The 10,041-nt window shown below is 38.0% G+C and overlaps 1 protein-coding gene across 1 annotated transcript; it reads left to right on the forward strand.

Moving 5' to 3' along the window:
* Nucleotides 1-206: 206 nt before the first annotated feature.
* TTC14 (tetratricopeptide repeat domain 14) lies at nucleotides 207-9,648 on the forward strand. Its single transcript, XM_082486998.1, has 12 exons — nucleotides 207-376; nucleotides 450-571; nucleotides 819-1,018; nucleotides 1,401-1,485; nucleotides 1,575-1,704; nucleotides 2,363-2,515; nucleotides 3,184-3,255; nucleotides 4,542-4,661; nucleotides 4,746-4,868; nucleotides 5,514-5,631; nucleotides 7,643-7,752; nucleotides 8,218-9,648. Exons 1-12 carry the CDS (start codon nucleotides 213-215, stop codon nucleotides 9,173-9,175), a joined length of 2,355 nt encoding a protein of 784 aa, XP_082343124.1. The 5' UTR covers nucleotides 207-212; the 3' UTR covers nucleotides 9,176-9,648.
* The last annotated feature ends 393 nt before the right edge of the window (nucleotides 9,649-10,041 follow it).

Raw genomic sequence — 10,041 nt, forward strand, 5'->3', positions numbered from 1 at the left:
GGAGCCCCACCGCCGCCGGTGTTGCCGCTGCCCCCCAGAGCCAAGGCACGGTCCTCCTCCTCCCCAGGGGGCGCTGCGCCCGCCTGGTCCCAGCCCCGCTCTTGGCCCCGCCCCTTCACGCGGCGCAGATTCGTTGCTCCGTGGTGTGGCGTCAGGCCGGGCGGAGGGGTGTTTCCGGTTCCGCTTCCGGTTCCGGGAGAAGCGGTGGCGGGATGGACCGGGAGTTGCTGCGTCAGGCGCTGAGCTTCCACGGCCCCGAGCTGCTCTCGCTGCTCCGCGCCGAGCAGCACGACAACCCCGACTTCCGCGGGCTGCTGCCGCCGCCGGGGACTGTTCTGGAGCCGCCCCGCGGGGCCCCGCACCCGCCGCCCACCTGGTGAGGGTCGAGGGGAGCGAGCGGGCCGTGAGCGGGCCGCGGGGTGTTTCTCACCGGGTTCTCCTTCCCCTAGGAGAGAGGAGACGAGCGTTGACACCGAGATAAAGCGCTTCATCGCTAAAAAGGCTGATCTCCTTTTTGCTCACTCGTGGAAGCCCAACGGACCTCTCTCCGACACAATCGAAGAAAATGAAGGTGAGCCTGGTCACGAGCGAGCGGCGGCCCTCCCGGGAAGGTGCCGCTTTGTAACGCCCGCTGGGGAGTGTAAGGACACTGAGCTTAAATTAGCAATGTTTTTGAAAACAGGATGAAAAGGCTGTGCGTAAACTTCTTGCTAGAACAAATAAATCAGATTTTAACATGTTTTGCTGTCTTTAAGCATTTTGTGTTTTCAGGCTGTAGCTTGGTCGTTTTGTAACTGTGAATTTCTCATATGTTGCAGAGTATTATGCTGTCATGCCTCCCCTGGAACGTTTCATGGAGGTTCCCAGGGAAGACAGGAGAGAATTTTTTTTTCGAGACATTGAACGTGGCGATATCGTGATTGGCAAGATTTCTTCTATTCGTGAATTTGGCTTTTTCATGGTGTTGATCTGTCTGGGAAGTGGTATCATACGAGAGATTTCAGATTTAGAAATAACTGTAAGATATAGCCTTAATTGGTGTTTTGTTCTTGATGAGTAGTAACTTTTTAAAGTATTAGTTGCCTGTTGCATCTATTAAGTAGTGTGCGTAAAGGTGAAACTGAACTTTGGGTTGGTGGGTGGTGGCTGAATTTGTGGGCAGTGTATGATACTTTGCTGAGTCAGCAAACGCTTCTTTTTGTGGCCCATACTCAATATTTATTACTCTTTAGTTGAAAAGTTCATCACTTAAAGATGTGTAATTTTTTATTCAAACCAAGCTATGCTTTTAACTATCACGGCTTCAATGTGCATTAAGATTAAACTAATCTGACATAATCTTGGGAAGAAAAAATAAACTTTGGCTTTGTTAATGGTATTGCTACTTTTTTCTATTGCAGGCTCTTTGTCCTTTGAGAGATGTGCCTTCTCAAAGCAACCATGGAGATCCTTTATCTTACTATCAAACTGGAGACCTTATTCGAGGTAAGTAGCTGCAAAAGTTGCCAGGAATCTGTTTGCTTTGGTTTTGGGACATTTCTGTAATTTTATCTTAACTTTTATTGTTTCTATAGCTGCAGTCAAGGATGTTGATCGTTACCATGAGAAGCTCACAGTGTCACTTTACAGCTCAGCTCTTCCACCTAATCTTTCTAATACAAAACTAGGCGTAATTACTTCTGATGACTTCCCATTACATTACAAGTAAGATTATGCTATTCAACTGTATTCACTAGGTGTATTCAGTGCATCTGAAGACCATCTTTGTCAGACTGTTCTTTAAACTTGTTGATGGGCCTTCTGATTTAATTGGATGATTATATAGTTTTTGTTGTCCATCTCTTTAACTTTCTTGTTTCTGGATGTGTCAGGTGTGTTTGGTCTTTTAGCATCTTTCCCAAAATGTAAGGAAAGTAAAAAGCAGAGTGAGGTAGCTGTTACTGTGGGACTGTGTTAACAAAAAAAAAAAAAAAACCACAAAAAAAAAAACCAAACCAAAACAACCAACCCAAAACAACAACAACAACCCCAAGAAACAAAAACCTTGGGAGACTGGAATATGAAACTCTTTAAATTTTAAAATTACCCTTAGAAGACAGGACACAGCACTCTGCAATTTTTGTAGTGTTTTTGTATGTCCTGGAGATACCTAGATGGGTGCTAAAATATGTCTCAAAAGCTTGCTGATGCTAAAGGGTATAAGGGGTGCTAAATAGCAGGAAAGTACACGCCTGTAGAAGAGAACAGCTTGTGAGCAGGAATAAATACCAAAATAGGCATTTTTGTTTTGAATGTAATTATCATAAAATAGAGTATAGTGTCTGGGAGGTTTTGTTTGTGTACATTGGTGCTTTTTTTTAAGGCGAAGCATGGAAGTTGCTAATACAGCAGAGACATTTGAAGAGGTTTTGCATCGTTCCCCAGGATTCGCTAATCCATCGTTAGTTGAATACTTGGCAGAAAAACTAGGACTAAGTGAATCAAATCCACCGTCTTTGATGAGAAGTCTTCAAATGTAAGTGATTTTTACGTTGTTACTATCCTATAGCTTTGTGGAGATTATTCTAATCCACTGAAATAGGCTTGCGAGTGGAAGTCCTAGACCACTTATACTTAAACCTTTTTCATTTTGATTTGCATGACTGCAGCTTACATGTCCTTAAATATTTAAAAGCAAACTCTTCTAGAGTAAGAAATTTACATTTGAAAATCTGTTGCTCTGAATAAGCAAGACACCTTATAACACCAAATAGTTTAGGAATTTATTGCTTAGATCTTTTCAAAATCTTTGCGTCGAAATGCAGGATGTTTAAGTTTTAATGTTTTCTGTCAGGTGTTTATACACAATGTTTATTTCAATAATAGATCTGACCTCTTTAGTAAAATTGGTTCAAATGTATACAACAATTGATGTTGTGAGCCCTATATATAATACGTCTCAAACCAGGTGTGAATATGGTGATTTTTCTTAAATGTACTTCAGCGGGACTAGTTCAATTCATCACTTTTATAATGGATTTGGATAAACTGGTTTCAGAAATACGAAAGAACGTTCCTGACTGAGAGCAGTAAAGCATTGCATAAATAATATTTCAGCTGATTTTGACTGCATTACATGTTGTAAGTTTAGTTTTGTAGATTCGGAAGGCCAACATGATATTTTTGTTTCTTTTTTCCTTAAAGGAAAAATTTTAATGAAGAAGATTTTGCTCCTGCATTGCGGAAAAAGCAATCTGCATCTTGGGCCTTGAAGTGGTATGTGATACTTACTCTTGTAAGACCTTATTGTTAGGTTAGATTAGGCTATAGGTTATATTTCTTAAAACAAAATACACATTGAACCAGTTTTTCTTCTGCATGTGTATTGATGTAACCAGGAAGATCTTCTTGAAAGTAACCCTAACTACCAAGTGGCTGCATGGTAGATAAAGCCTCGTGATTCAGTTCCAAACTACGTGTCTGGTTTAAGGGAGAACTTCTTTATTATTATATTATAATATAATTTATAATTATGTTTGTAATAGCTGGCCCGTTGATGAGATGAGCGCAAGATTTGTGACAATACCAAATACACAATTTTCCATTTTATAATTGGGTGTTGAATAACCTAATACTGCTTTTGATGCTATTTAAGCCTCAGACTGTAAATTCAACAAGTGCACTTACTGTCTTTGAAAACTTAAATGTATTTCCCTGGCTGCATTTGGAACAGCAGCTCTGCGTAGGTGCTATTGCTGTGTGGTGTATTTGGGCATGCTGCAGTGCGGAGGAGGCAGAAGTAAGAGAGGCTTTTCTCCTAAAAACATATCTTATTTTTTTTTGTGGAAAAACTTCTTTTGAAGCTACCAGCTCAAAAAAAAAAAATTGAGTGAAGCCTCAGAACTTATGGTATCTATGCTAACAAAGCAGTGTTTTTCTTAAAACAATAATATTTTGCAACTTAGATTAATTGCAGGAAAAGTTGTTTATAATGTTAAATTAAATATATATTTTAATTCTTAAGTCTGTAATGAAGAGTTCTGAAATTCAACTCATATCAGTTCTCTTCTGATAAATTAATATCTTTGCAAATGTAGAGCAAAGGTTCACCTAATATGAAACAAAAAACCTCAAAATATTCCAGTTTGAGATGAACTGGTTTTAGTGTGCTGTCTACCCATCTCATCTCGTGTCATTGGTCTAATGGTGATTTTTAGCTTTTGGATATAATTAGGCCTGTTCCAGTTTAATAGTGGTAGGTCATACATAGTTTTGGCAGAAAAGCGCTTAAATATTCATTCTGTAATTGAGAAAGAGTGTAATGTAGTAGCACGATTTGCAGAAATGCTGTCCAGTGCCTTAAGATTTTGGATTAAAGAAAACATGCTGTTGTGGAATTATGTCAATATTGCATTAATTTGACATGCCAGTGTTAAGTACATGATAACAAGGTCAAGTTTTATTACCTATCACTTGTTTAGAACCATAATTTTTGAGTTTTTGACGGTATAGAATCTGCATAGGCTAACTGTACCTAATATTCTCTAAATATTTTTCTCCAGTGTGAAGGCTGGGGTTGATTATTTTAAGGTTGGGCGCCACGTGGAAGCCATGAATGAGTACAACAAAGCTTTGGAAATCGATCCACAAAATGTTGAAGCTTTGGTAGCACGCGGAGCTTTGTAAGTCTGCTTGTTTTCATTGGTTTCTCTACTTTGTGAAAGACAAAGGTCACTAAAATCTGTGCAACTCTTCTCTTGTTCTAGGTATGCAACAAAAGGAAGTCTGAACAAAGCCATAAGTGATTTTGAAATTGCTTTAGAAAACTGTCCTACCCATAGAAATGCAAGAAAATACCTCTGTCAGACACTTGTGGAAAGAGGCGGGCAGTAAGTGTTGGGGTTATGGTTTTGTTTGGTTGTTAACAATTTTCCTCATAATATTTTTTTAATACCATTCTAGTTAGGATACAGAACGGCATCTTTCCTTCCTAGCTATGTGTGATAAAAAATAAAAAAAAAAAGTCTTTGTTGGAAGTACATCTGCTTGTGCAGTTGGTTTGCGCTTTCTCCTCTGTCCCAGTTAAAATCCTGGCAAAATATTTGAGGTTTAATCCTTGATATCCTTTCACTGGTAGGTTACCAGGCTTGCATAAAGTCTTTTGAAGTGTTTGAATATATTTCAATAGGTTTGTTGTTTCTTTTTTTTAAAAGAAAGTATTTGTAACAAAATGATGTTCTGTTACTCTTACTGAAATATTAATTCACCACTGTAAAACAAAATTTTACTGTTGAATATTCAGGGAATAGAATAGTATTACTGATGATGATTAGGAGGTAACGTGTTAGAAATAGCATTTTATTTCTTTACTGGGGGATGGTTAAGAATCATCTTAACCAAGATGATCAAGATAGGATCTTGGATGGATGCAGTGGTAGTGTCATAGTGCAAATAAGAAAGGTAGTCCTAAAAATAAGAAAAAAACTGTCAAAATCTGTGGCTTAACTATATATGAATTATCACTTGAATTTTAGATTAGAAGAAGAAGATAAACTACTAAATGCTGAGAATTACTATAAAAAAGCTTTAAGTTTGGATGAAACTTTTCAGGAAGCAGAAGAGGCCTTAGTGAAACTCCGTAAGCATATGCAGGTGATTCTTTACTTTCTCTTCCTATAGTGCTGTCAATGACAATAAATTAACAATAAATGAAAAATCATAATAAGTGTTTGCAACAGGGAGAGTTTAAGTTGATGGTTTGTCTTATTCTCTACTTCCCTTCTCCACAATAAATCTATTACATTGAGCATTATGGCTGTACCTACCAGAAGAAAGGTACCTCTTGGTGACTCCAATATGTTGAACGTGATAGGAAAGAAATGCTAAACAGTGGAGACAGGGAAAGAGCAAAACCTGTTAACCCTGTCAGCTAAAGCAAGGATAAGACTATTCCATTATGCAAGCATGATTAATAATGTTAAATTAAAACATTCTGTGAATACAAACATGCAAAGTTTAAAACACTTAGGCAATGTAAATAAATGTTGCAAACCATTGTACTGGCCGGATCCTTGTCATCTGGAGTAATTACAAAAAGATAGAGTAACACCAGGCAAAGCTAACTCACAGGAAGATCACATGAGAGGGGAAAATAATAGGTGATTTAAAGGAAAACAGCAGAAGGTGGAGAGTAGGTGAGCCAGCAGTTTTGAGTCTTCTTAGCTTTCTTCTGTTTGGTTTTTTTTCCTCTCTTCTCTTGCACGCAGCATGTTTCCCAGGTGAGCCCTGGTGGGGTCTCTATATGCTAATCTGAGTTGTCTTTTTTTCTTTTATTTACCTCCTGTACTTGTTTTGTCTTCCAGAGAGGATCAAAGGGTAAAATAGAGCACTGGGGAACAGGCTTGATTTGTTTTGTGCTCCTTCATGTAAGGAAGCACATAGACTGGGGTAGATGGCCTTAATCAACACTTCTTCAGTTGGTGGAGCCATAATGCTTACAGGCTGTGTTGAAAGAAGGGGTAGAGGAGATACGACAAGCTTTTTAATGAAACTGAAGTACATGGTAGATAAACTGTTGTATGGCATTTGAGTACTAGCTACATTTGGCTGCTTTAGAAAGGGGTGTCAGTCTCAGTTAAAACAATGAAGAATATTCTCAGCAAGTAGGAGACAAATTTTACTCTCCTTCAGCATTTTCTTGGTATAATGGGTCATTGCAGCAGATGAAAACCATGATGATAGCTATTGTTTGTTGGTTTGCATGGCCTTAAATGCAATTAAGGGTTTCCTTTATTGTATCTGTTAAGACAGTTGCTAAGATTTGAAAACGATAATCAGACTTTCTGCTCACTCTGAATATGAATAGAACTACTCTTTAGGGCTGGAGGTGGAAGAAGTCTGGTCTCTAATAGACTTAAGTAGTTTGTCTTTAAGGATTATTCATCTGATAAGATGCTTTTCTGCATTTACATGTATTCTAATATGTAAGTCTGATACTGTCACTGTTGTGCTAGAATGGCTAAAACAGCACTGAAGTATGTTTTCCTGTAATACTGATTATGTGTTTTTCTCCAATGCATTTTCTTCTGAATTGGACCGTTGTTGCTGTGTCTGACATCTGGTGCTGCTCATCACCAACAAACACTTGGAACATGATTTCATACGTAAACTATGCATCAAACTGGTCTGTGAAATTGTTACAAAATGGTTTGTATTTAAACATGGCCAACTTAAATGCATTTTTAAATGGGTTCTGCCATGTTTTACTTGTAAATTACTATACTGATACTTTCCCTCAAACCTCTTTTTTTTTTTTTTTTTTTTTTCCCCCTTCTCCATGTTGCTAATACTGTGTTGCATATTCTATCTATACCTTTTGGGCTCCATGCTTCATGGTGTGCTGGATCACGGGTACCACTGCAATGGCTGATCAAATATATTTTTTAATGGAATAAAAACTGCAATATGGTCCTTAATGAAAACGTGATAATCACAATGGCTAATGCCAAACTCCTGAACAATATTAATTCTTGATCTGGGAATCCTGGTAAAACATCCCTGGTGTAATTATACGTTTGAATGGGGTTGGGGACATGGGAAAAAATACCCGTGTTTAACACTTACTTTTAATGTAATTTTTTTATGATGCTTGGGTTCAAAAAAGAAATCTTTGGAAATGAGGGAGAAACAAGCTGCCAAAGAAGAGAGACAGAAAGAAAAGAAAGTAGAAACAAGTGCAGAAAAATTGCGTAAGCTCTTAAAAGAAGAAAAAAGGTAACTTCGTTATATTCAGTATACTGATTATGTGGTGATAAGACTGAACAATCCATTTCCAAACAGATTGTCTAACAGTTAGCTAGGTAGAACTTGTACCTAGGTAAGCTGCTTTTCCTCCGGAATATTTTTGTGGGTAGTGTCCTTCAGTGCATATAACCCTTAACGGAGTTATATGTGGAAATGAAGTTGTTTGCAAATACTTCACGTTGCGAAGTATTTTTTAAAGTTTAATGCCATATTAAACTGGGAAATATGCCTTTTATAGCAAACTGTTCAGTGGATTTAATCTTAATTTTTTGATAAAGAAATGACATTTGAAATTGTCTTGTCAGGCCAGGCTCAGTTTCTGTTCATCCTTTACTGTCCAATCTCAGCCAAACTCTGTGGACTACAGATTTGCTTTCTACATACAATTTTTGCCTGATACTGAAGATTATCTCACAGTTTAATTACGTTTTTTAGGTTGAAGAAGAAAAGGAAAGTGTCAACTTCCTCCTCCTCTTCCTCCTCCTCCTCCTCATCAAGTGATTCTCCATCAGATGTATCAATTTCTTCTTCCTCTTCCTCTGATCACAAGAAACGTAGGAAAAAGCGTCGGAATAGATCCGAGTCTGCCCACAGCTCCAAAAAATGCTCAAATAGAGCTTCTTCCCATTATAAAGATCAGATTAGGAAAGAGGAGTGGTATTCGCCTCCAGCTGATACCTCTGCTTCCTTTCTTAACCAAAATTTTGAAGTGGAAAAACTGCTGGAAAGGCAGGACAGTTTAGTGTGTCCAAAAACAGAGGTGAAAGAGAAAGACAGACACTGTTTTTTTTCGAGGACTTCAGTTGATGATGAAGACACTTTTGGAGGTAGGTCTGAAGATTCAAGAGATTCTTACAGTAGCTCCAGAACTCTTCCAAGTAGTAGCAAAACTGAAAAATACTGTAAAACTGATAGATTTTTCTGCAGTTGGAGGGGTTCTTCAGGTTCATACCGTAAGTCAGATGATAAACCCAGGACACATTATTTTAGGAAATTAGAACGGGATGTAGAGGGGAGAAAAGAGCAGTTTAAAAAACATGGCTTAGGTCAAGACAGGTATTATATGTCTTCTCCAGCAGGGTCTGACTATTCTGGCAAGTCAGTGGGAAAGTACAGATCGTATTCAAGCACCTGCTTACGTGAAGGTGATAAAAGTTACGATAGTGATAGGTATGTGGTAAGTCAACATAAAAATGAAAGTGAGTATAAGAGTAGGAAAAGAAGTTATGAGGAGACTAATAAAACAAAGGAACCAGATGAGGAAACGTCTTTAAATGGTACAACACAAACAGAAAGTGGTATTAAAAGAAACTTGCCCCAGAACTTAGTTAACATATTTAATCAAATAGCTGAGTTTGAGAGGGAAAAAGGAAGTAAGCAGAAGAAAGAGTAAAGTACCTAAGAAAACGCTATTCTGATGAGTGTAGTTAAATGAACTTTTACCCGAGTATCTCTTGAGGAAATGCATATGAAGAGTGATGGAAAGGCAGAAGTTTTTCTGCTTGCAGAATGTCAAAGAGTTCTTAAGGTAAAGATTGTATGGTGGAAAGAGAGGCAAGGATATGATACATAATATCACAGTTATTCAAAAATCTAAGTTTCCTGTGCTCTTAACTTGGGATGTTCCTGTACAATATTATCTGTCTGATGGGTTGAAATCCTCTGATACCCCCAGACTGTAGTTAGTTGTGGAACTTTCATCAAATATGCACTTTAACAACAGATGGGTTTTGTTTGGTTTTTTCATCCCCTGGGGTACTGTTGATATTCTAAACTTCCAGCTATAGAAAGGGGATTACTGAATGAAAGGCGTGCCATCAATGGATGTAGCTCACTTGCTCATTAAATTTTCTTGACTTTTCTTAATTTTGTGTCTTGATTTTTGTTAACGTCGCTGGGATGTTTCATACTGGTGCACTGGTTATATGTGCTGCTTAAGCGAATAGAACCCTCCAGTGTTTGCGAGAAGGCAAGTGTATTAAGTTCTTAAAATGCATCAAAAACATTCTTTAAGTAATGTAAAAAAAAAAAAAAACCCTAACTGAAGTAGAAGAAGAGTGAGTTTTAAAAAAGTGTCTAGGTAAGTTCAAGTGTGGACCTTTTGGGTTTTGTTTGTTTTTTGTTGTTAGGTATTTGCTTTACAAGTAGCTGGAAGGCAGTGGTTGCACTGCTGCGGAAAATGTTTTGCTCTATTTACAGTGAGTTCTCCAAAGACAGTTGGCAAAACATGCTAAGGAGCTACTGTCTGGCATACTATAC

This window comes from Vanellus vanellus, assembly GCF_965231255.1.
Source record: "Vanellus vanellus genome assembly, chromosome: 8".
Lineage (NCBI taxonomy): Eukaryota > Metazoa > Chordata > Aves > Charadriiformes > Charadriidae > Vanellus > Vanellus vanellus.